This window comes from Miniopterus schreibersii (genome assembly GCF_964146895.1).
Source record: "Miniopterus schreibersii genome assembly, chromosome: 1".
Classification (NCBI taxonomy): domain Eukaryota; kingdom Metazoa; phylum Chordata; class Mammalia; order Chiroptera; family Miniopteridae; genus Miniopterus; species Miniopterus schreibersii.
In genome coordinates, this window is record NC_138101.1 from 150345988 (window position 1) to 150373820 (window position 27833).

Below are 27833 nucleotides of genomic sequence, written 5' to 3' on the forward strand. Positions count from 1 at the left end.
TCCCCATCAGGGCCCAGGCCCAGGCTCAGGTTGTGAGCTTGATCCCTGGTGGGGGGCATGCAGGAGGCAGCAGATCGATGTTCTCTCACATCAATGTTTCTCTCTCTTCCCTCTCCCTTCCTCTCTCTCTCTAGAAATCAATTTTTAAAAATCTTAAAAAAGCCCGGCCAGGTGTGGCTCAAGGGTTGAGCTTCGACCTAGGATCCAGGCAATCGGGGTTCGATTCCCGGTCAGGGCATGTGCCCGGGTTGCAGGCTAGGCAGCCGATCAATGACTCTCTCATCATTGATGTTTCTCTCTCTCTCTCCCTCTCCTTTCCTCTCTCTGAAATCAATAAAAATATATTTAAAACTAAAAAAAATAAAAATAAAAATCTTAAAAGAATCAACCAATGAATGCATAAATAAGTGGAACAACAAATCAATGTTTCTCTCTCTAAAATCAATAAATTTTTTAAAAATTTAAATAATACAAGAATAAACTGTTTCGAGTACTCAAAACTGTAAACCTACTTTTGTCCCACCTGTATTCTTCTGTTCTAAATATTTCAACAAATATACAAGCAGCTACTTAGTTCCAAGGTTTGGATAGCAAGGGATACCACATTATCTCAACCTATTTGGTTTCTAAGTTCTGGACTGCTTGTAATGAGTTTGCATGAAATTTTAATTTATTTAGCTACTAAGGTCACATAGTGCAAGTCAGCGTATTTGCACATTACAATCAATGTCTTGACATTACAATCAATGTCAAGAATCAGTACCTATGACTTTACCCAAGTAGATAACACTGCTAGTATGCTTTACTACCAGGTTCCCCTGAATCCCTTTTTCATATTTATTTATTTTATTCCAAAATACTTAAAAAATTACAACATGTATAATTATTTGTCAGCAAATATTTAAATTTGTATATTTCACAAACTTGTGCTCACCTATCTTTTATCTCATGTCTTCCTGTTTAAATCCTATCTTTCTCTTTGCTCTAGTATATCCTTAATATTTTCCAAGAAAATGACAAACTTTCAGAGAATCCCATCACATAGCATCTGAACTCTTTCCTTTTCATTAATTTTTTTCAATTACAGTTGACATTCAATATCATATTAGTATTATATTAGGTGTACAGCATAGTGGTTAGACATTTAACTTAAGAAGTGATCCCCTTATAAAGTCTAGTATCCATCTGGCACCATACATAGTTATTACAATATTATTAACTATATTCCATATGCTGAATTTTACATCCCCATGACTTTTTTATAATTGGCAATTTGTACATCTTAATCCTTTCCCCTTTTTCACCACCCCCTTCAACATCTCTCCCATCTGGCAACCATCAATTTCTTCTCTGTATCTGAGTTTTGTTTCTATTTTATTTTTTTACTAGATTCCACATATGAGATCATATGGTATTTATCTTTCTCTGTATGATTTCACTTAGCATAATACCCTCTAGGTCTATGTAGTCGCAAATGGCAAGACTGCATTCTTTTTTTATAGCCGAGTAATATTCCATTGTATATCTGTATCACATCTTCTTTATCCAATCACCTATTGAAGGATACTTAGGTTGTTTCTGTATCTTGGTTATTGTAAATGCTGCTGCAATGAACAGAGGAGTGCAAATGTCTTTTTAAATTAGTATTTTGGATTTCTTCAGATAAATTCCCGGAAGTAGCATTGTTGGGTTATATGTTAGGTTTGTTTTTAATGTTTTGAGGAATCTTCAGACTGTTTTCCATAGTGACTGCACCAATTTACATTCCCAGCAACAGTGCACAAGGGCTCCCTTTTCTCCACAATCTTGCCAACACTTGTTTGATTTATGCAGCCATTCTGACAGGTGAAGTGATATCTCATCAAACTCCTCTTCTTAACAATATTGCTTTGCTGCCTCCTAGATGCTATACAATAGGTGAGAATTCTTAAGCCAATCTGATTTTTTCCTCTGTCAACTTTTTTTTTGCTCTTTATTAGCAGTAGTCAAATTGTGCCATTAAGTAGGTCTTTTTTTTTCTTTTTCAAATTTCTCTCTTTCTAGGGCTTTCATTTTGGAACTCCTACCCCATTCATTAATCCAGAAAATGTTGTGTATCTACTTTGTACATTTCACTGTGCTAGACATTGAACAGTGATTAAAATACAAGTCTTTACCTTCGTATAGCTTATACCCTACTGATTACTTGGACTTATTCCCTTCCAACTCTTCCCACATTTTTTCCATTATTTTGACTTTTTTACACGTGCACTTGTAATATGATTGAGCACTGTACGGTCACTTTGGTTGATGTTTTAGTTTTATATTTGTGCTTGTGGTTACTTTTTACACTCCATCCCCCAAATTTCACACTTAAAGGGTAACTTAAAAGTGCCCTCAAATGTTGAGATAAATATGGAGCAGACTTGCACAATTTGACACACATTATACACACCTACCTATTTCTTAAGCTTGTGCTCATGGAAGAAGCTACAAGATCATAAATTCCTTTGCAAAGAGAAAAATTACTCAGAATGTTCTCTATCATGCTCCCCTCTCTTCACTGAAACTTCTAAGGAAAAAAGGTAACAGACACCTATGATTTGAGTGCCTTTATGTGCTTAACACTTACTGCACTGCACCTTCACAGTATGTAGTATAGTCCGAGAGACTTCGTTGATTCGCCGGTCACTCATGGAATAAGTGGCAGGGCAAGAAAGAGAGTCCAAGTCTATCCAGCTTCACTCTGCATTGCAGTGTATTTGGATTAACTACAGAATTGAAAGGCACATAAGATGCTGTAGAATATATGTATCATCAGTACTTTTTATTGCCAGATAATACTCTATTGTGTGAATATATCATATTTTACTTAACCCCTTATTCATCTGTTGGATATTTGTTTCTACTTTTTGGCTATTATCAATAATGCTGTTGTGAATATTCATGTACAAGATTTGGTGTAGACATACAGGGTTGGGCAAAAGTAGATTTACAGTTGTGAGGACACAAAACAGTTTATTCTTCTATTACTGTGCTACTTATTTGAATTATAACTGTAAATCTACTTTTGCTCACCCTCACCCGAGGATATGTTTATTATTTTTTTCAGATAAAACATTTTAAAAATCATTTTTTTTTTTTTTTTTTTACGGTATGCCTATCATAAACCATGTACTATGCAAGGTGTCTGGTGTTACAGTGGCGAAATATCCTAAGGGTCCTTTCCTCCGCAAAGCGTGTAGTCTAGCGGGGTAAAAAGTCAGAAAGCAACACAGTTCAACTTAAAGGTGGGAAAGGAGGGTAGTTTTTATGTTTTTCCTTGCATTTTAAAACCTTTTTTGTATGTTCTAAGTCAATACAGCCTGGGGCTTAAGATCACAGATAAAAGCCAGTTGGGTTTGAATCCTAGTGCTGCTACTAACTGTAAGAATCGTAGGAAAGTTACCTAATGCCTTGATTTTCTAATTGACAACATTGGATAATAACTACTCCTACTTCAGAAGATTATTATAAGGATTAAATGAGTTAATATATGCCTGGCACATATTAAGTACTAAATAAATGTTCACTATTACAGTTATCTTGTAAAAATAATCAGCATAATGTTAATCAATAGATAACCCATATCCCTGTTTTTTGACAAAACAAGAAGCAAATTAAAACACCACCACCACCACCACCGTAGGAAACCAAGAACACCTTAAACATTGTACAGGACAGGGATCAAAAAGCACAGGTGTACAAACGGTTCATTAAAAAAAAAATCATACTCTGAAAACAAATTAACACTGAAAACTGATAATTTTTCAGAATGATTAAACTCACTAAACATCTGTAAACAAGAATAAATTTATTTAATTTCTTTTAAAGATTTAATGATATACAAAATGTATATAGTATAATATCTTTAATACATTTTTCTTCTCATCAATATTAAACACTATTTAAACAGTTTCTCTCTCTTCTTGCCTCATCTGTATCTATGAGATACACTACTGAATACAAGTAAGATTTACACTGCTCCCTCCCAAATAAAAATTAGTACCTAGGAAAACAAACAAAAATGAAAAAAAAAAAAAATCAAAGCATAAAACTTTAGAGGAAAAGCTTTTCTTGTTGAGTATTCAACAATATCTGGGGCAGTTAAATTACATTTTATTATATAAAGCTGCATTGCAATATCCCGACATGATAATTCAACTCAATTTCTTAAATAAGTACCACAAACAAAATTCATGTTCAGATGTTCCTACACAGTTTTAAATATATGCAAGAGTTCATGTTTACATTCTGATTTTATATACTGGTCAACATAATCTTTGGAGAAATATGTAACTTCCAGGTTGTCACTACAACTAAAGATAGATAGGAAAAAAGTACTTTAACTTTTCTCACAAGGTAACCTCTCTTGAACAATGAGTTAAGTTTCTTCTTTGATATATTTAGGTTATATAAGTCTACCATGGCTTTCTTCTACTTAGAATGACTTGATAAAACAATGTTTAAAAAAATCCACTAATACTTTTGCACAATTTGGGCTCTATTTAACAAAAAACTGGCTCTATTTTTAAATATGGAGCCTAACCCTGATTCATAAAGTCCCTCTTAGAAAATGCTTTTCAGCTCAGGTTTCTTATCTATCCCTGTGAATCTAGAATTATAACAAGTCATCACCTTCCCCGTGGCCAACAAGCATCTAGCTGGGACTAGTGACACCGTCACTGAACACACTAAAACACACTGAGGAAGATGTCTGACTGCCAATTAACCCAAAGGTTGGGTGATTGCTTCATTGCGCTAGCTGGATGGCAGTCAAGTAGCTGCCAATGACATCTGCACTGACACCTAGCTTTGGTTAATGGTATTGCACCACATGAGAGAGTTACCACCCTCATCAGAACAAAGTCAAATGAAGTCCTCTGCTAAAAAGAGCCCTTTAAGAAGTTACAAATACTAATTTTCCTTTACCTTTAAATTTTAACAGCTACTAGCTGTATCTTATAGGGAGTTCCTGACTGACTAATCAGGTAAAAAAAAACAAAAAAATGATTTGACCTTTTAACTGTTCCAGAGCTAGCATATTCAATTTGCAGACACTTTTCTATATCACCAAACAATCTCCTCCTGAACGAAAAGTGACACAGTAACATTGTTGTGAGGTGTAGGCAAAACCAATGATTAAGTTATAACATCAGACGAATAGAATTAGTTGATTCTGATTCTTTGGTGGAATCTCCAGGCTGAAGAGTCAAATCTGAAGGCTCATCCTGAGGAAATATAATTTTATCAGGTGTATAGTCATTCCTCTTCAGGTCTATATTCACCACCCCAACAAAAAAAAGAAAGAAAAAAGTCAGTATTTCTTAGAAATGGAAAATTAAGAACATGTCTACATCAGTTTTCATCTAAACATGCCAGGTCTATTTCCTACCAGGTTGTTATAAATGCAAAAGTCACAAAATTTATACACATAAAAATAAAATCATTCATTCATTCATTCATTCATCAAATAATTGTTATGCTCTGATCATGAGTCAATAACTCATCTGAGGGTGGAGACACAGCAATGAACAAGGCAGACAAGGTTTCTGTTCTCATGGAGTTTATATTCTAGTGAGTCAAGAAAAAGAAATAGAAAAATGACAGAATTATAAGTAGTTACAGATGCTTTGAAGAAAACAGTGTGATGAGGGCCAGGTGAGAGATGAGGCAATTTTTTTAGACAGGGCTGGGCAGAAACGCCATAGGAGGTAACAGTTGAGTGAAGACCTGAATATTGAGAAGTGACTATCAAAGCTCTAGGAGGAGTGTTCTAGGCAGAGGGAAGGTAACTGTAGACTGTAAGAAGGAAGTGAACTTGGTGTGTTCAAAGAATGGCAAGAAAACAGTATGGCTTGCATGTAGTGAATGAGGAGAAGACTAGTACAAAATGAGGTCAAGCAGCAGTTAATGGCCAAGGGTTATAAAACTATAGTGTGAGGACCAAATCTGGTTGACTATTTTTTGTAAATAGTTTTATTGCAATAAAGCCACAATCATTTGTTTATAGACTGTCTATTTCTGCACTACAATGGTAGAGCCAGGTAGCTGTGACACAGGCCACATGTCCCACAAAGCCTAAAATGTTTGCTAGCTTGCCTTTCACAGAGAAGTTTCCTGACTCTAGATTTATGGGATACAAACTATGGTAAGGAGTAGACATTACAATGAAGATCCACTGGAAGATATTAAGCAGTCTTATGGGAGAAACATAATCAGATTTATTTCAAATGACTATTCTGATTGTCATGTGAAGTCTTGTTAGGGGGCAAATGGCAAGAATCCAGGAAACAAATGGTGGCAAATGAAGATGAAGAGAAACTGATAATTTCAATGGAGATTTCAGAATTAGAGTAGACAGAATTTGACAGGTTGGCTATGAAAGGTGAGAAAAAAAAAGGAATTGGCTAATTTTTAGGTTTTGAGCCTGAGCAATTTGGGTTACCATTAATTAAATGTAGAAGCAGAGTTTTGTAAGTAAGGGTGGGAAATAAAAGTTAAAAGTTCTGGAACGAACATGTTGCTTATAAAGATGCTTTAGGGTATCCAACTAAAAATGTAGGAAACTGTCCAGCTGGGCGTGGCTCAGTGGTTGAGCATCAACCTATGATCCAAGAGATTGTGGTTTGATTCCCAGTCAGGGCACATGCCCAGGTTGCGGGCTCGATCCTCAGTATAGGGGGTGTGCAGGAGATAGCCGATCAAGGACTCTCTCATCATTGATGTTTTGTTTTGTTTTTTAAATATATCTTCATTGATTTCACAGAGAGGGAAGGAGAGGGGGAGAAAGAGAGAGAGAAACATCAATGATGAAAGAGTCATTGATCAAGCCCATAACCAGGGCATGTGCCCTGACCGGGAATCAAACCCCAATCGCCTGGATCCTAGGTCGACGCTCAACCACTGAGACGCCTGGCCGGGCTCATCATTGATGTTTTTATCTCTCTCTCTCTCCCTCTCCCTTCCTCTCTCTGAAATCAATACAGATATATTTTTTTAAAAATTAAAAATGTAGGAAAATGAATATAGAAACAAAAGCTCAAGAAAGAGGTTAAGGCTTCAGTTAAGTTTGATACTATCAGTATGCAGACTGCATTTATAGCTCTGGGATAGGATGAAATCACTTAGGAAGTTATAGACACATAATACAACAGTTGTAGAACTGGAAAATTGAATGCAATAATATCAAATTTATAATTTAAACTAATCATAGTCATAAATATACCCTATACTTTTTTCTCCATATAAAATAGAACTGACATTTAGAATATGAATTGTTAATTTTAATTTGAGTAACAGACTATATTCAATAATCTAAGTATATATTTGCTACTGCATGAATAATTTTTGCAATCAAGACTATATTAGTATGGACTTAGGGAATGTGAAGGTATTTGTAGCTGTACTATACACAAAGAACAGTGGAGAAAAACACAATTATAATTCAAGCCCTGATAATGTTAATTAATAATATAAATGTGGGCAAATAAAAGTCTCAAGTTTCTGGGGGACAATATCAAAAGGTCTAATGTTCTTAGTATGGGACCCTGAAAAAACATGGAAAGAGACTGATGAAGAACAAATATTTAGATGGCCAAGAGACATATGAAAAAATGCTCAACGCTGCTAATCATCAGAAAGATGCAAATTAATACTACAATGAGGTATCACTTCACACCTGTCAGAATGGCTGCCATCAACAAATCAACAAATGACAAGTGCTGGCGAGGGTGTAGAGAAAGGGGAACCCTAGTACACTGCTGGTGGGAATGTAGACTGGTACAGCCACTATGGAAAACAGCACGGAGTTTCCTCAAAAAATTAAAAATGAAGCTGCCTTTTGACCCAGTGATTCCACTCTTAGGAATATATCCTAAGAATCCTGAAACACTAATCAGAAGGAATATATGTACCCCTATGCTCACAGCAGCGCAGTTTACAATAGCTAAGATCTGGAAACAGCCCAAGTGCCCATCAGTAGATGAGTGGATAAAAAAGCTGTGGGACATTTACACCAGGGAATACTATGCAGCTGTAAAGAAGAAGGATCTCATATTGTTTGGAATAGTATGGAAGGACCTGGAGAATATTATGCTAAGTGAAATAAGCCAGGCAGACAAAGACAAACATCACCTGACCTCACTCATATGTGGAATCTAAAGAACTTAATAAAATGATGAACAGAAATGATTCAATGACATGGAAGCATGGATCAGACTGACGAATCTCAGAGGGATGGAGGGGGGCGGTGGGTGGATGGGGAGATATTAACCAAAGAACTTATACGCATATATGTACAACCCAAGGACATGAACAATGGTGTGGAGAGGGACTGGGGAGGGGGGTGAGGCAGGTTGAAATAGGTCATTGGGGAGAAAAAGGGACATCTGTAATATTTTGAACAAAAATTTTAAAAATTAAATTAAAAAAAGGACAAGTATTTGAAGAACAGCTAAAAACTCCCCAAATTTAATAAAGGTCATAAATATGCAAATTCAAGAAGCTAAATAAACCTAAAACAGAACAAGCACATAGAAAGCTACAACAGTATGTATCAGAATCTAACTGCTGAAAACCAAAGACCAAAACTAATCTTGAAAGGAGCTAGATTATGACACATCACATATAAGGAAAGAACAATTCAAGTGACTGAAGTTTTCATCAGAAATAACAGACACCAGAATACAGCAGAATATTTTTTAAGTGCTTAAAAAGAAAGAAGTGCCAACCTAAAATTCTAGATCCAGTAAAAATAACCTATAGGAATGAAGGCAAAAAATACACACATTTTTAGATAAGGAAAATAAAAGCAGCCAGTAAAAAACTAAATGTAAAGGTAAAATAGAATACTAAGAGAAGCAGACCCCAACCCCCAAAACACAAACCAGATATCAATCAGAAAAAAAAACCACAGAAGGTCTAAAACTAACCACATCAACAATTACATTAAATATAAAGGTTCTAAAACACCAATTAAAAGATGGAAATTTTCAGATTTCAAAAAACAAATTAAACATAGAACCTATATGCTGTTTACAAGAAACCCACTTTAAATATGATTAATATATATAGGTAAAAGAATGGGAAAAGACATTTGATGAAACCACTAATCAAGAGATAGCTAGAATAGTTATGTTAATATCAAACACAGTAAACTTAAGAACAAGAAAAATTACCACGGCATTACATAATGATAAAAAGAAACAACTCACCAAGAAGAGATAAGAACTATAAATGTGTATGCAGCTAAGAACAAAGCTTCAAAATACAAGAAGGAAAAACTAATAGAACTGAATGGCAAAACAGATTAATCCACAATTATACTTAGATACCTCATTTCTAAGTAATCAATAGAGCAACTAGACAGAAAATCAACAAGGATATAAAAAATCTGAACACTGGCAAAAAAACCCCCAAAACTTTCCTTAATTATCATTTAAAAAAAAAATTAGTGATTGAGAGAGAAGGTGGGGGACAGACAGACACAATGATTTGTTGTTTCACTTATTTATGCATTTATTGGTGGTTTTTTGTATGTGTCCTGATAGGGGATTGAGAATCCATAACCTTGAAGTATTGGGACAAAGCTCTAAGCAACTGAACTACCCAACCAGGGCTCCTTAATTAACATTTATAGATACACCATCCAACAATAAAATATTCTCTGCAAGTGCACATGCAATGTTCACCAGAGAGGCTATCTTTGGTTAAGGATTTTTTAACTACAATCATATAAAGTATGTTCTCTTATAATGAAATTAAACAAGAAGTAAGTAAAAGAAAGATAACTAGAAAATTCACAAATATTTGAAAACTAAAAAAGACACTTTTAAATAACCCATAGGTCAAAGAGGAAACCTCAGGAGAAATAAATATTTTAAAGTAAATAAAACATACCAAAATTTATGGGATACAGCTAACACAACACTTAGAGGAAAATTTATAGCACTAAATGTTTTGTTAAAAAAAGAAGGTCTCAAACCAATAATCCAAGCCAAGCCCATTCAAAACAATAATCAACCTTAACAAAACTAGAGAAAAGCAAAGTAAACAGAGCAAGCAGAAAGATGGAAATAATAAAAAGAATAAATCAATGAAATTGAAAACAGAAAATACAGTAGAACAATGAAAACAAAAGCTGGTACTCTGAAATATCATAAAATTGATACACCTTAGGCCAGACTGACCAAGAAACAAAAGCATTACCATAATGAAAGAGATAATTCACCACAGACCCCACAGATATTTAAAAAAAAAGATATTAATATAAACAACTCTATGTCCAGAAATCTGACAATTTAAATAACCAATTCTTTGAAAGACACAAACTACTAAAATTCACTAAAAAACAAACTGATAGCCCCATCAGTCCTACATTTATGAAAAAAATAAAATCTTAGTTAAAACCCATCTGACAAAGAAAACTTCAGACTAAGATGATTTTACTAGACAATTCTACCAAACATTTAAAGTGGGGATAAAATCAATTCTATACAACCTATTCCCCAAAACAGAAGAGGTGTGAACATTTCCAACTTATTTTTAGGGTTAGTATTATTCTGATACCAAAACAAGACAAAGACAGTACAAGAAAATAAAAAAGCCACAGATCAATATTATTCATGAACAAAGACACAAAAATCCTCAAGAGCCCAGCCGGGAGTGGCTCAGTGGTTGAGCAAAGACCAAGGATCCAGGAGATTGTGGTTTGATTCCTGGTCAGGGCACATGCCTGGGTGGCAGGCTGGATCCCCAGTTGGGGATGTGCAAGAGGCAGCTGATCAATGATGACTCTCAAATCACTGATGTTCCTCTCTCTCTCTCTCCCTCTCTCTCTCCCTTCCTCTCTCTGAAATCAATAAAGATATATATTTTTTAAAAATCCTCAAGAAAATATTAGCAAACTGAATTGGCAGTACATAAAAAAGGAATTATGACAAAGTAGTGTGTGTCCTGGGAATGCAAAACTGGTTCAACATTTCAAAAATCAATCCATGTAATACCAAGTAATATTAACCAATTAAAGAAGAAAAACCAAATGGTCACATAAGTGGACCATTTGACAAATATGGTCAAATATTTGACAAAATTCAATATCCATTCAGGATAAGCATTTTCAAGAAACAAGGATTAGAAGAATACTTCCTCAACCTAATAAAGTGCATCTACAAAATCCTTACAGCTAACATTATCTTAATGGTAAGGACTGAATGCTTTCCCGTTATGATCAGGAACAAAAGCAATTTTGTTCTCACTATTCCTATTTAAATAAAGTAAAAGGAGTACTGGTTGGAAAGGAAGTAATAAAATGATATCGCAGTATCTACATAGAAAATTCCCAAAAGCTTACAAAACGAAAACAACCTCCTGAAAAGAACTAAGTGAGTTTAGCAAGGCTGTAGGATTGCAGGATACAAGGTCAGCATACCAAAAAAAAAAAAAAAAAGCTTCTATGATATAGGTATTTTCTGGAGCCATGCAGTCTGGCTCCTAAGTCCAAGCTCTTAACTACTACATTATTGCTTATAATGAGAGGAACTTTTAAAAATACAGTTCAAGCCCTAGTCAGTTTGGCTTAGTTGTTGGAGTGTTGGCCTGCGGACTGAAGGGTCCTGGGTTTTATTCCAGTCAAGGGCATGTACCTCAGTTGCAGGCTTGATCCCCAGCCCCAGCTGGGGTGAGTGGGGGAGGCAACCAATTGATGTGCCTTTCTCACTTTGATGTTTCTCTCTCTCTCGTCCACTCTCTCTGAAAAGCAATGGCAAAAATATCCTCAAGTGAGGATTAAAAAAATAAAAAATAAAAATAAAAATACAGCTCAAGGATGAATCCCAGGAATCTGTAATTCTTTTTTTAATCCTCACCTGAGGATATTTTTTCCACTGATTTTTGGAGAGAGTGGAAGGGAGGGGAAGGGGGCAAAGAAGAAAGAGACAGAGAGAGGGAGAGAGAGAGAGATATGTGACAGAGACACATCAATTGGTTGCCTCCCACTCGACTGACCAGGGCTGGGGAGCGAACTTGCAAGCCAGGTACGTGCCCTTGACCTGAATGGAACCGGCGACCCTTTGGTGTGAGGGATGACACTCTAACCACTGAGTCACACCAGCCAGGGCAGCAATCTGTGATTTTAAAAAGTTCCACAGGAAATTGTGATGCACACCAAAAGGTGAGAACCACTGGTTTATGCTGTAACTTACAATTCAATTGTAACTTGTAATTCTTCAAATACAAAGATGAAGTTACTATCATGAGAGAAAGTATCTGTAGTTCCTATTCCTGCTTCATGGAATACTCTTTTTCTAACTCTTTGACAGGCTGAAAGACTATTCATCCTTCAGTTTTAGGCAAAGCTGTCAGTTCCCCAGGGAGCATTCCTCGACCTCTTAGTTTGTGTTAAGTGATCTACTTGTTCTATTTTTTTTTTTTTTTTTGCTTGGCATTAATGATAGTCCTATAACTAATTCTGTTAATCTTGTCAGTTTTCAAGACTTGACTGAACTCCATTGAGGGCAGGGATCATGTTTGACTAGTTCCCTACTGTATTCTCAACATCTAGCAGACACATAATATATATTAAATGAGTGAGCTTTGTGTTTTTGTAAGTAATGAGAGAAAGCATAGATCCATTTATAACAACAATATGTATTTGTGTCCCTGGCCTTACAGAGTATTGCAGTAACAAACTTTAGTAACAATTTATTCATTACACTGATTAAGAAAATGCTTACCTGGAAGTTTAAGCTTTCTACAGCAAGAATTACAGTGATGTTTGGCTCTAAAGTTTTTTATTGCATCTTCTCCTAGATTTGCTGGGCCAAAAACCATATCACAGGATCTATGGCATTGGTAATTTAAATTAAAAAAAGTTAGTTTATGCAAGTAGAAATGTAGAATCTGAAATTATCTTAATAAAATTATTAAAACTTATTACCTGTTTTCTTCCGCTTTTATCACAGATGGGTCAGTCAAATTTTCACCCACACCTTTATATGTATATGTAAAAAAGATAATTTGTATTATGATTGATGTAAACATTGACATTTACATAATAACAAGTCATGAGAAATTTTATAACAGCATCAACATTTACATAATGTTAAATTATTCAAGAGTGTACTTTTTCTCTCTTGATATTTCACAACTTGACTTATGACTTCAAGGCTGCATCAGGAACACAGCTCCTGCAATATGACTCAGTTAAATGTCAGAGTTGGTAGGTATGCATGTGAGCTCCTAAAGGCACTAGCTTCTGATGCAACAAGGCCAAGGTTGCAAGCAAATATCTGCTTATGTAAAAGGTCTACACAATCTGCCATTGTCTCACCTCAGTTAGCAAAGAACAACTAGGTTCATAAAGGCATAATCTATAGGCCATTTAATAAGTGTTTTGGATTTTTTAAAAACATAACAGAGTGAGGCAAAAGTAGGTTTACAGTTGTTTGTATGGAAAATACTATAATTAATAAATAATGATGTAGGAATAAACTCTGTTTTGTGTCCTCATGACTGTAAACCTACTTTTGCCTACCCTGTACGAATATATCTTCTTTAAAAAGACACAGATGACACCAAGGATAAGATTGTGAACAACTTCCTTTACCTCCAGCCCTCCCTGGAGGTGTTTAAAATGTGGTAAAATCTTTTCAGTCTCTCTCATCTCTCCATTTAAGGAAATAAATAAAAAACATCAACTGACATGTATAATCACAAATATTTAGCCCATTAGAATGAAATCTAATAAAATGGTTACATTTTACAATTTAAAAAGGCCAGAATTAAAACATGATTCTACTTTCTACTCATCAGATTGGAGAGATTGGGGAGAAATAGGTATTCACACACAGTGTTTAATATGAATTCCTAGAACCTTTGGAAAGTAACCTGGCAGTACCTATTAAAATTGCACTTATCTTTTCTTGCTAAGACAATTTAGGAATCTATGGAAATAAAAGAGGCAGTACATGAGTATGTTTGTTACAGCCCTCTTTGTAATAGCCCTACAACCACCCAAATCAAGACGACTAAAAATAGGGTGAATGTCTCTCAACAGATGCTATAAATCATGCTATACATAGCTCCATACTAGAGACTATCATGCAGCTATTAAAAAGAGTAACTAAAAAAAATACAATTTCTTAGCCCTCCCCTAAAATTCTCTCTCATACACACACACCCATGCTCTTAGTTGAAGAAAAATCACAACACAAAACGATTAAAGAAAAATCGTGCCTCCATTTGTATATTTGTTTGCACAGAGGTTAAAAAAAAAGTAAAGATGATAACATTCTGTTCTTTGTATTTTTCTCCACTGTTTAACTTGTTTGTAGTAATCATCTAAAATATTTCTATGAAAAAAATGGCTCCATGAACATGTTAATTATGTACAGAACATCACAACTACTTCAATTACTGAAAATAATTGACATCTTTCTAATTAATGGTTCAGACAAAATCTGTTTAGCCTTACTTCCTACATGTTTGGAGATAATGAAATGACACATATTTAAGAATATGCTTTAAGATCCTTTCTACTTAACTAGATTGGGCTAATAATATACACCAGCTTTTCACTACATATGTACACCATTTAATCATTTATGTAAAATGATGAATTACTGAAAAAAGAATAGTTATTTTTACACAGATTTTCATTCGTAAGCTAAATCAATACCAACTGTTTGCTTTTCAACAAGTATTTTATATTTGTATCTATATAAGGAAAGAAGTCATCAAGTGATAAACATTCTGAGTAATTGTTCTTATGTGACTTTGAAATCTGGTCTGTGTTGACTTTTGAAATTAAGACTGCTCTTTAAGGAAAAAGTTATGAAAGCTATAATGTAAAAGTATCATCCAGGCAGAGCTGGCAACTTGCTCAATTTTACTTTTCTCTGATGATGCCATGAAGCGGCACCGACATTAGGCTAAGCAAATCTGCCCTCTCCCAGCCGCAATCTTTTTTATTTTTATTTTATATGAATGACACACTCTGTCTACAAAAATGGCTATGATCAGTTTTCCCCTCCTTTGTAACATGCTGCTCTTTGTAACATGCAGCACCAAGTGCTGGAATCTATTCCCTCCCTACCTTTTGAATCTGGGCTGTCCTTATTACTTGCCCAGACCAGTAAAATGTGGCAGAAGGGATCTGAGCCAGTTCAGGGCCTGGCTCTAGGAGTTTCTGCTTTCTCTCTGGAAGAAGCCAGCTACCATGTAAGAAGTCTAGCTACCTGAAACTCTGATGCTATGAGAAAGCAAAAGCTAGCTAGTTACTTGATGGAGAACTAAGGAATTCAGCTGTCAGTGAACAGAGACATCAGACATTTGACTCCAGTGAAGCTGTGCAAGCTAGTATCCAGCCAGTTAAATCTTCTAAGGGAACAGCAGAGATAAGCAATCCCCACTAGGCTCCATCCAAATTCCCCAACCAAAGAACTATAAGCAAATAAAATGATTAGTTTAATTCATTAAATATTTAGCTGGTTTAGGTTCACAGTAAGAGATAAAACATAAACACTATGAACAGCAGAGATACTTGGGTTTTAGAGAAATGGTCTTCATACCTTTAAAAGACTAAGGTTACACATGTAAGAGTAGAATAGGGTATTTTTATCAAAACATCTGCATTACCTAAATAACAATTAAGATAGACATATCCCACGACTCAGGGCCTGGATGGTTATATGCTATGGCTGTTATTGACTTGTTTTTAAAATAGATTCTACTGACCTAAGATTTTACCTACCTATAAATTAACAGGTTTCTGTACATTATTCATAGCCCATGATTGGTGAGAACCTACTGCACAATTTCATTTTAACAATATTTTAATAAATTTACCTTGTAAATCAAGTACCAGTAATTCCCCTCTTGTATATTCGTAAGTCCAGTGGCTAAAGGCTAGCATGATCTCTTCCAGTGTATTAGTTGGAATAATCTCATCACCGTTATTATTATTGTACTTTCTAAATTCTCCAGTCATACATTCTTCCACAGCAAACCACTGTCCTGCTGAATGGCAATACAGCAGGAAAACTTCAAGGAACCTTATGAAAAATAGTTATAGATATTACTAGCAGTTTTGTTAATAAAATTCTAACTGATCTTTAAAATTAGTAAATAATTACATATTCAGCATCAATAAGGTTAAAAGAGAATGTTATCCACATAATACTAATAGATCCCAGAAAAATTTAAAGATTTACCTTGGAGAATATGGTATGGATTTCGGTTTCATTTGGTTGAAGGCAAATGTGAGTTTTTGTGCTGCTCTCTGTTGCTGAATTTCCTACAGAACAGAAAAAAACAAACCCTTGTTCATCACTAAAACTAAGATTTTTATTTGGTTTATGATACTTTAGAGGTGAAAACATGAAGCTTAAATAATGTTCTACTGTTAAGCATTCACTAGCACTTACTCTGAGACAGAGATGTAGAACTGTATCTTCTTTGTAAATACTTGACCATGTGTTAACGACCTCAGGAAGAAAAGATTTGATGATATAAAGATGCCCTGACTTGAGGATATCATGTTCTGACCAGGTACACTGTACTTTGACAGCTCTCCGTAAACCTCCTCCCATCTCCTCTTTACTTAAAAACTCTATTTTGGCACAGAGGCCTAACTGTGACCAAGAAGACATGCTGTTATTCAATATGCTGGGCGAACTCTCTTCCAAGCGATACACTGTGACAGGCTCACCTGCAACATGAATACATATTAAGGTCAAATTATGACACTTTAAAAATGAAAATGTAGAATAAAAACTGAAAGGTATCTTTGGTTAAGATTAAGTAAGGAATAGAAGAAATAAGCCAAGTTGTAGTTTTATAAAAGAAGTTAAAGGGCAACAAATTGCTCAGAAACCAACAATCTACTGATATCTCTAAATTCGTGTGTATTTAGTAATGATAAGCATTTTTAAAATTGTAAAAATTTCCAAGAAAAATTTTTAGAAAGCGACTAGATTTCTATACACTTCTTTAGGCAGGAGGTTAGAAATCTCTATTCCACAAACCCTGCGATGCTGATTCACCTATGCTTTCACTACTACACAATGGATTAAGAGTTTTTCTGAATTCGAGTACACTACTGCTTCTGGATATTCAAGAAACAGAGAAATTCAATACTTCTGATACTTCCTTCTTCTACAAACATACCCCTCTTGTAGTAGTCAGGCTAATTAAATTTATATGAAATCAATGCTTCTTAATGCCATTCTTTTTCTGTCAACACCCCTGTTCTATATTACACCCAAAAATCATATATTAATAAAAGATTTATTTTCACTTTTCTTTATTTTTTGGATTTACCTCTTGGAGGCACAGGTGTAAATGGAATGCTCTGGGATAATCTCATCAAGTTATTTCTTTCCACAGCTGCATAAAAATGAGAGAGAAATAATGAAATCCCTAAAGGCTAAAAATATCATTAAATTTTGTTTTTAATATTACTGACCTGAGTAATAGTAATTTGTATCCATAACTGCCTTAAATGGAGAAGCAAGACCTAAAATATCAAGTAAACAAATGAGACCCTTTTAAAGGCACTAATGCAGCATAAATTTCTGCTCAGACATTCTCATACAGTCATCTTAAGTTTCCTTCATGTAAGCTCTCTTCACAAAAAACAGAAAAAATCATAAAACATGGCCATCCTGTGCCATATTACCCCACTTCATTATGCCAGATTAGTGGTAAGTGAGCACTCAGACACCTCGAAGAGGAAAAAAGCAGGTTTCACACTATCCTGTCATAAATGCATGCTTCCTACTCAAAAAGAGAAAGATAGCCTGGCTGGCACTGCTCAGTGGTTGAGCGTCGACCTATGAAGCCGGAGGTCACGGTTCGATTCCCAGTCAGGGCACACACCCGGGTTGTGGGCTCAATCCCCAGTAGCGGGTGTGTAGGAGGCAGCCGATCAATGACTCTCTCTCATCATTGATGTTTCTATCTCTCCCTTCTTCTGAAATCAGTAAGAACATTAAAAAAAGAGAGAGAAATATCTTTTAGTTTAGGATCTTTGGGGGCTGGGGCCTGTAGTCATGTAACTATTTTAGTGGGTTGACCATGAAAAGATAAACTTCTGGAATGTGAAGCATGAAAAAAAACCCTCCTCCATCTCTAAATATAATTGAGGACTTTACCTTTTAACAGTAGTGAGAAAGATGGAGAATAAGTGGAATATGCTATGTGTTAAGCTTCTAGAATATAAATGAAAAAGAACCTATTGTCTTGCAGAAGGAAGTTAGTCAAAAGTTTTAATGCTGTGTGATAAGCATAACGTGTATATACATATGTACACATACATACACACACAAACAGTGTAGGACTATAGAGGAGGGGGGTACCAAATACCTCCTCTATACCAACCACAAGAAGTTGAAAGCTAATATAAGAATCACCTGTGGGGATTTTGCAACATACACTTACTCAGATCTCACTCAAAATTATTCTAATGCTGTAGCTATGTATCATCATACAAATGATTCCTTACAAGTATTTGGATATGCAAACAAGATTGCAAATTAATGAGCAAGACTATGGGCATACCTATAGAAGGTAAAGCTACAGAAACAAAGAAAGTAAATTGTTAAGGGCCAAATATGCCATGCTAAGAAAGGACACTGGGTTTTGTGCAATGACAGTGGGGAAAATATAAAGTAGAGGGGTGACAAGATCAGGTCTTTTGGAAGAATCATTTTGGAGGCAGAATAGAAGACAGACTAGAAGGGAGGACAAATTGGCACAACCACTTTGGAAACCTATTTGGCAGCAACTACTAAATGTGAATATATGCATCCCCTACTACCTAGCAATTCCACTCCTACATATATTTCCCAAACAACATGAACAAGAATGCTCCTAACAGCACTATTCATAACAGCCACACACTGGAAGCTACTGAAATGCCCATCAAATAGTAGTATGGAAAAGTAAATTCAGTCCTTTCACACAAGAAAACTGTATATAGTAGTAAGAATGCATAAAATACCACTACACACAGCAGTGCTGATGAATCTCATAAAACATATACTAGGAGGATGCCAGACACAAAAGAATACGTATTGTATGATTCCATTTACAGACTACACACACACGCACACGCATGAACTAACTTACTGTGTTATTTTGGGGCAGGGGTTCTAACAAGAAGAGGACACAAGAGGCTGGAATATGGCAATATTCTGTTTTGGGATCTGGGGGCCCATTACATAGGTAGGTATGCTCACTTAGTGAGAATTCACTGACATGGAGGTTTATCAGCAGTATTCTGTAATACATATTATACATTTCAATAAAAGGTTTAAAAAATGATGAAGTTATAAACTGAAAGCAGCAGTAGGCTGAAAGCAACAGCGGAAGATGAATTCTAGAGATATTTAGGAGGTAACTAAAACAGGCCTTTGTGAGTGCAAGGTCAAGGGGGTGAAGTACAGCTCCCTCTCAGGTTTTAGCTAACTGAAACAGCATCATTCACTAAAACAGGGAATATAAGAAAAGGAGCAGGTGGGTTGCAGGGATGAAGGGGAAAGGGTGGTAGTAAAGAGATCATCATTCACATGGTGACTTCATGTGTTTCTGAAACATCTACAATGAAGAAAAACTAACTGAGGGGAAAATTTTGTAATACATTGGTTTTTTAAAACATAAAGTATAAAATTTCTAGGATAATGTAGTATTTGCTATAATAAATCATACATGATCCTCACTTTTTTCACATTAAATCTACCACATGGACTCACCATTTAATGTTCCTTCTTCAGATGGTCTAAAGAAATACCAAAAAATATAAGTTATAACTTTAACTACCCATAATTTTTTATTTTATGAAGTTATTATGATTAAATACGTTACTAAGGAATTCTGAGGTTCAGATTCACTTCTGTTTAAATATTTGCCATTTTCCTTAAGCCAAAGCCAAATTCATACATAATATGTATATATACATATGCATATGCTTTATCAACAACTTGCACCTCCAATTTATGCCAAACTGATAGTTCAATACTAATAGATTACAATATTCCATGACGTCTCTATTTGTAGAGACTCATTCCAATACAACAATGCCTTGAAATGACTTTGTTGGATTCTAAAAACACTTCAGTAGAATTGATGGGCAAAGAACTGAGAGAAAAGCAAATAGATGTCATTTTGCAAAACTCAATTTCTAATGCTGAACAAAATTTTTCCAATATCAAATGTATTATTCATATCAATTATTGCAATTTCCAGTGCAAATTAGAGAAATCGGTGTAAAGGAGTGAAATGGAAATAAAGAAAAATGGGTTGGAGGCTTAGCTCTCCCATTATACAGCTATGTGCCTTGGTGAGGACTGAAAGAACTAGACCAGAAAGGAATGCCAGAGTAGAGGACCTTTGCAGTCTTTTCCAGTCTATCTGATCCTGATGTTTCCTGTTGATTTTCACCGTAATAACATAAACAGTTTTTATAAGAAGTATTTTGACCCTAGCATCTTCTTTGTCTGCTGCTGATAAACCACTCTTTTCTCAGCACCCAAACAGTGCTGACCAGCTCCACCTTTCTGGGTACTTCTAAGGGTCAACATCTGTAAGACAATGTTCTCTTGTTAGCTAAATTAAAATCAACTTTGCTCTGGCTAGTGTGGCTAAGATGGTAGGAGCATTGTCCCATATCTGAAAGGTTGTGGGTTCAATTCCCTATCAGGACACATATGGAAGGTGATCAATGCTCTCTCTCACATTGGTATTTCTCTCTCTCTTCCCCTCTCTAAAATCAATAAGCATATCTTTGAGTGAGGATTAAAAATAATAATAAATCAACTTTAAGTGCCTATTCTGTATTCACATTCTATGGTTTTGGTTATAAAAGATAGTATTCTTTGAGGCGATCTGATATAGATAGGTTTTCCAAATGCCATTCAGGACCAGAATACCCAAAGAATTTCAACTGCATATCCATGTGGCATTTGGTTTATTTTCTTCTGTATATATTCACATCTATTTCTAATGCACAGAAGGAAATGAGAAAAACACTGTGGAATATATAATAATTTCCATCAAACTGGCTTCCCTTCTCAAGTAGTCCATATCAGAGTGTAACTCTAACATACTTCCAGTATCAAATGGATGTCAAAAGACTTTTAAAATGTTCTTTGCAGTCCTAAAATACTAATTCCCAGGCTGGAAACACAGAATTTATCTTTGATTCTTCTTTATCTTTATGTGTAATCTATACTAAAAATTTTTCCTTTCTGGGGATGACTGCCTGTCAGATTGCCTTTTGTTTCCACTATTGGTTCTGAATTACAACATTAGCTCTCTAGTGGATCTAGTATGGAGGCTTTCTAATGCACACTGTGTATTACTGCTCTTAATTACTGAAGTGCCTTCCAAAACCGGTGCAAGGTTTGTTGATTAAAATGATGGGCACACTAATTATGCAAATGCAAAACTGAAGTGTCAAATGAGGTCTTTGAACAAATTTATTCAAGATTAAGTTGAAAACAATACTAAATAATAAAATCATAATTGTATCATAAGGATGATTTTAGTAGAGTTGTAATTATATTATAACTATAATTATAGTGTAATTATATAAAAATTATAAATTTAAATTAATACATTAACTCATAATGAATGAGTTACCCCAACTCTTCTATGTAAAGACAGGAGATGCTACCATAATCATTACCCATTTATAAGAGTGTTACATGGATGATGCAAAGAACAGAAAAAAGACTATGATATTTTATAGGCTAATGATAAGAAAAGGCTTACTTACATTTCTCTGTTTGATGGTCTATCTTGCAACCAATCCTGTAGTCAAAAACAAACATAAACAAAAAGTTAAAGAAAAGTATCTCTAGATGAAGCATAAATGTTTAGTACTGTTTTGTTTCCCATAATATGTTTTAAGAATGAAGGGCTGAAAAATAATATAAAGTCCTTGTTTCATACAACTGAATTAATAAAATAATAAATGGATATAACTACCATAATGTCATTCCTCAGGTGGAATAAAGAATTTCATGAGTGTTATACCCTATAACATATAGTCTAGTTTTTGATAACTATTTTATTTTCTTTAAATATGCATTTGTTTCTGTGACTTCAAAGATAAGATGTGCCCCTTGCCTAAAAAAAAAAAAAAAAATCAAAAAATCAAAGTATTAAGAGAAAAATTAAAATCATGCAAACTGTGAACAAAGAAATCACTAGTAACATTTAGACACTTTTCACTGAAGTCTTTTTCTGCATGTATATGTGCATATAGTTTTTATTCTGCAGTTTTATAATGATATTTCTAGCTGTGGATTTATTTTTACGTCCCCAGTTTGGGCTATGCTTCCTGAATTCAAATCTTCACATATTCCAGCATTTTTCAAAATTCTAGGCCATTTATAATCTCTACAAATTCTGTCTATTCTTTCAAGGCCAATTTAGAGGTGTTTTCCATGTCTCTTTGTTTAATACACTTTCCACCTAATTATAATTTTACATTACATTCTGGTCCAATTTATCAATTCTCTGTTCTGTTGTGCCTGATCTATTATTTTCACCCCCAATGAGTTATTTCTAGATTTTTTCAAACTTTCCAGTCTTTCGAGTAGTTTTTTTCTTTTTTTCATATTTGTAACACTTTCTTTTATGGCTTTAATTGCTTTATAACCTATAACCAATAATTCTATCTTCAGTTATTAAAATTCTAATACTATCCGTATAAATTGACTCCTAAGAGCTTTGCTGTTCCATTTACTTATGCATTTATTAAGTTGCTTCTTGTATGTGCCCTGACAGATCAAACCCACAACCCTGGCATATTGGGACCACTCTCTAACCAACTGAGTTACCCAGCCAGGGCTGACTCCCATGAGCTTTTTAATTTGGCATTGTGAGGTCATTTTCACTGTAACTGGGGCAATACTGTGCTGCTTAAGTTCAAGATGGGTCCTTCCAGAGAAGAGTAATCATGACTGTGAAATTGTGTTCACCTAAACCCCTTTCCCCATTGATGTAATTTTTTTCAGTAACATGAATTTTAATAATACAATCTATCTCCTTACAGCAGAAAGTTAATAATATTCTTGACAATCCAGGATCATAATTAAGAGCATTGATTTCTATACTTAACTATAAAGACACAATTTTTCTGCTTTCTATCAGAGACTGCTTTTAAAGAGGATTTGTAAAACCAAGTATTACCTCAACTGGCTGGGAATGACTTCATATAATAAGTTTCAATTCAAAGAGAGGTTCCTAACTTTCTTCTGCATAAATTTTTCTTAAAAAATTCCTGGCTATTCACTACAGGAAGAAACTCTTTTCTAAAACTACCATGCAGATGTCAGTTTTCTCAGATAAAAATTCTTCTGAAAGCCAGATATAATCTAAAGTATCACCATCTTTTAGCTCTTCTCTAATATGTGTATATTTAAAAATATGCACTGTTTAACTGAAATGCACAAACCAGGCCTAGCTGGCTTGGCTCAGTGGTTAGAGTGTCAGCCTATGGACTGAAGGGTTCCAGGTTCGATTCCAGCTGGGGGCACGTGCCTCGGTTGCAGGCTCAATCCCTGGCCCTGGTCAGAGCATGTGCAGGAGGCAACCAATCAATGTGTGTGTCTCTTTCTCCCTTCCACTGTTTCTCAAAAGCATTGGAAAAAATGCCCTCAAGTGAGGATTTAAAAAAAAAGAAAAGAAAGAAATGTACAAACCGGTAGTAAAGCTGCTTTGGAATCTACTTCATGAATTTCTTCTGTAGATGGCCTTCTACTGCTACTTTCCACTTAAATAAAATTGGAAAACAAAAGTTATACAACTAAAATTTTTTAAATACCAACTAACCAAACCTAAAGTGTTTCTAGGCATAATATAACTTTCATTGGAGAACTTATCCTCTCCCTAACTCTGCTGAACAGTCAGGATGTTAAGTTATAAATTAATTTAGAGAGAATTGACAACTTTATGATACAATAAATGAAAACACCTGGATAAATGATGATGGGAAATCTTAGAATAAAAGTTGTATTCCAAGGGCAAAAAGACCAGACTGAAATATATTAGAAGACTATGGGCAAAAGTTTTTCAAGATGATGAAGCTGACAGAATACCTTGAAGAAATTTAGTCAAATAGCAGAGAATCGTGTGTTCATCTAACTCAAATTATGATATAACTATATTGGTGGAAAAGGGCAAGGGAGTGTGAATGTTTTGGCAAACAGAGAGCTGGGGGGGAAAAAAGGAGTTCAAGCCTTGCCTTCTTTAGTGAATGGTGAATAGTTATTACCTAGAAGTGAAATATGAGGATGTAAAATTATAAGCATGTTAACTTTAGAAATAACATCCATGTTATCTGAAAATAATGTTTTATTTTCTTCCCTTCTAGTCTTTCTACCATTTCTTTTTCTTCCCTGATTGCTCTAGCCAGAATTCTTGTCTTGTCCCTCATTTAGGGCTTTCAATATTTCATTATGAAGTATAATATTTGTGATAACTTTTTGTAGATATCTTTTACTGAGATTAAGGAAACTCCATTTTATTTTTACTTTTCTAAGTGTTTTAATCATGAATAAGAATGTTGATTTTCTTCATATGCCTTTTCTGAAGCTACTGAGATAATCACATGATTTTCCTCTTTTAGTTTGTTCCTATCATGTATTAATTACATTTTTGAATGTTAAACCAACTTGTAATTCTGGAATAAACCCAACTTGATATTGCTGTATGCCAAAAGAGAATGAAAGGGGAAATGATAGTGAGAGGGACAAGGTGCTATTTTTCTTAAGGAACCTAATAAAGGTTGTATGTACATAAATGAAAAGTTGAATAATAAATTTATGTGCATATACAACTCTGGCTCATAAAAGAGCATGATATGGAAACAACCCCAGGCCATTTAATTTTTAAGAGAAAAATCAAAGGCGCAAAACTACCTTTTGTAGAAAAGATTAGAGAGAGAGAGGTAGAAAAGTATAGTCATGTATGATTGAATAAACATGAAATTCTAGAGGATAAACGAAAATAACACTGGTTACATGTGGTGTTGGAGAGAGTGACTGATTTTCAAAATGCCTGTGTGTGTGCATGTGTATATTTTAATTTGAACCAAATAAATGTATTAGCTATTTTTGTTTTATTTATTATTATTAATTTATTTTTAAAATATTCTTGATTTTTTTAGAGAGAGAGAAATGTTGAGGAAGGGACAGAGAAAAACCTCAATGTGAGGGGAAACATTGACTGGCTGCCTCCTGGGCCCCCTACCTACCGGTAATCGAACCAGCAACCTTTTGGTGCACAGGACAATGCCCAACCAACTGAACCACACTGGTCAGGGCTATATCTGCTATTTTTAAAAGTTAAATTAGAGTAACAGGTTGAGCCCTGGCTGGCGTGGCTCAGTTGGTTAGGCATCATCCTGTGCACCAAAAGGTCGCTGGTTCTATTCTCAGTCAGGGGCACACGCCCAAGTTGCAGGTTCAATCCCCAGTAGAGAGCATACAGGAGGCAGCTGATCGATGTTTCTCTCTCATACTGATGTTTCTTTCTCTCTCCCGTCCTCTCTCTGAAATTAATAAAACAATATTTAAATAACAAACAAACAGATTGACTAAATTACAGTACAATTAAAACACAACAGATTCACTTATAAAAGTTAAAATCATCTGATTTGTAAAAAGTAAGTCTTTATACTTCATCTTTAGGGCCTAATCAATTTATAGAAAAATATTGGAATGTTAGGATTATGTGTTTTACTCAAGGTTACGGCAACAATGATGTACCAGAACCTTCGTTTTTTGACTCCTGAAACATTCATTACCCAGATGTGTGACATACATAAAATACAGTTAAAGTGTAAATGTGTATGTTTGCTAACATAATTCACATGGTAAAAACACTCACCTTGTTCTGAAAGAAGAGGAATAGAAGTTTGGTGACATTCAGTAAATCCAGCATGAGAACTCAGGTGTTTCAAAGTGTTTTCAGAAGGAGTATCATTCTGCATATTGTACATACACACAATTTTAAAACTGAACTGAATTTCAAATCACTGTCCTAAGTAGATCTATTTAGTTTAACACGCTTTATTCTACCTGGACACCGAAGGGTGCAATACAAATTACAATTATTTTCTTCAATGTTAATCTCAAAAAACTGTATCAAAATACCCTACTTGCTACTGTTGCTCCTATTTTACACTCACACTGACAATGATTATAGTGATTTGGAGGGTAAAGGAGTGGAGGGGCAATTTCTTTTGGGGTGTTTTGGTAGCATTCTTACTGATTTCTATGAGCTATTTATATAACAAAGGTCTATCTGATCATTACTTGTCAAATTTCATTTTTTCCCTAATTTGCTTTGACTTATATGTTTTACATTTTTAGGTATTTAAATCTTTACATCCTTCCCTTAATATTTTCTGTTCTTTATATGTTTAGAAAACCACTCTGGTTTTATTAACTTAATATTTCTATTTTCTTAAGTTTTTTATGATTTGAATTTTTACATTTAAATTTGGAATTCATCTGAGCTTATGAAGTGACATGAGATGATAAACAGACTTTTATAAATTTCTACCCAATTGTCCAATTTGTATTCACTGACAATACATTTCTTGTCTCATCAATTTCTAATTCAACCCTCCTTATTAAATTATTTATAGAAGAATTATTTTTGAGTCACAAAAATGTTTCTCTAAATATTCATGTTTCAACTATTCTACCTGTATAATATTTTAGTATTTAATAGCTAATTCTCTCTTTCTTCTTTTACCTATTCATTTTTCCAGATGAAGTAATGAACTGCATTAAACTAGTATGGGGAAGATCTGATACCTTCACATTGTTTCCTCTTTTCATCTATAAACAGGTCACACTACTATGCAACTTGAAAAGAGTTCCAAAACTCTACCACCTCTCAGAAACAATGAGTTTAAAAATGTTACTACCACAAAAAACTTGTATTTTCATTAAATAAATTTTACTCATACCTCAAGAAAATTAAGCTTTTCTAACCTTCGATGTTCCACACTCTTTACATTATGGCTGATTTATATCGCCAAGCAGAAGTGTTGATCTTTTCCCTATACTCTTAAAACAACTCTAATTTCCTTTGTGATTTTAGTTGTTTCTTGGAACCAGTTCTAGCTATTTTTTGTTTCCTTTAAGTACTTTCTTTGATATATACCCTATCTTGCAATGACATTAGTTTTATTAGTTTTCTAGAACCATTAATGATACAAACTCTAATGTGGGATTGATGAGTATGTTTCAAGGTATTTGTAAAAATCTATACCTTAATAGAAAAATATTTGTATATGTGCATTTTCCTGTGAAGAAGGTCTGTAGTTTTCAGAAGGGTGTATAACCCAGAAACGTTCAAGAACTCAAAGTTTCTTACTACCATGAGCTAGAACTTAATATTCTAATATTACAGTTTTAAGTTCTTTTCCTCTAAATTACTCAAAATTCTTTAATTCAAAATAGAGCCACACACTACTTTTCTGCCCACTCATAGAAACTTGCAATTTCTTCTTGTTTTTATAAGTAAGTTACCTGCTCACTTAAAAATTTTTAGCATACTTCTGCTTTAAGTTCATTTCATAGGTTCATTGTTAAAAGGTGAAATTTGTGGGGAAACCCTGACACTTACCCTTTCCCATTAAGAAATGTCCATTTATCCAAAACGATTTCCTATGTATAACAAGTGTTTCACAGCAGCAAAATGATGCCACCTAGCCCTGGCCAGATGGCTCAGTTGGTTGGAGCGTTGTCCAGTGCACCAAAAGGTAGCAGGGTTTAATTTCCGGTCAAGGGCGT

The 27833-nt window shown here is 34.6% G+C and overlaps 1 protein-coding gene across 3 annotated transcripts in view; it reads right to left on the reverse strand.

Annotated features, from left to right (window-relative positions):
- Positions 1–3790: 3790 nt before the first annotated feature.
- Positions 3791–27833, reverse strand: part of TRPM7 (transient receptor potential cation channel subfamily M member 7) — a 97827-nt gene continuing 73784 nt past the window's right edge. For 2 of the 3 annotated variants that reach the window (XM_081146996.1, XM_081146997.1), the window contains 12 exons: positions 25915–26011; positions 23727–23797; positions 21794–21828; positions 19770–19795; positions 17483–17533; positions 17338–17403; positions 16443–16726; positions 16230–16312; positions 15865–16070; positions 12956–13007; positions 12753–12859; positions 3791–5296 (listed from right to left, as the gene is read on the reverse strand). In XM_081146996.1, coding sequence (XP_081003122.1) covers positions 5166–5296; positions 12753–12859; positions 12956–13007; positions 15865–16070; positions 16230–16312; positions 16443–16726; positions 17338–17403; positions 17483–17533; positions 19770–19795; positions 21794–21828; positions 23727–23797; positions 25915–26011 — 1209 coding nt within the window. In that variant the 3' untranslated portion in view covers positions 3791–5165. Of the gene's footprint in view, positions 5297–12752; positions 12860–12955; positions 13008–15864; positions 16071–16229; positions 16313–16442; positions 16727–17337; positions 17404–17482; positions 17534–19769; positions 19796–21793; positions 21829–23726; positions 23798–25914; positions 26012–27833 lie in introns of those variants that run through there. The other variant, XM_081146998.1, reaches the window with a different exon arrangement.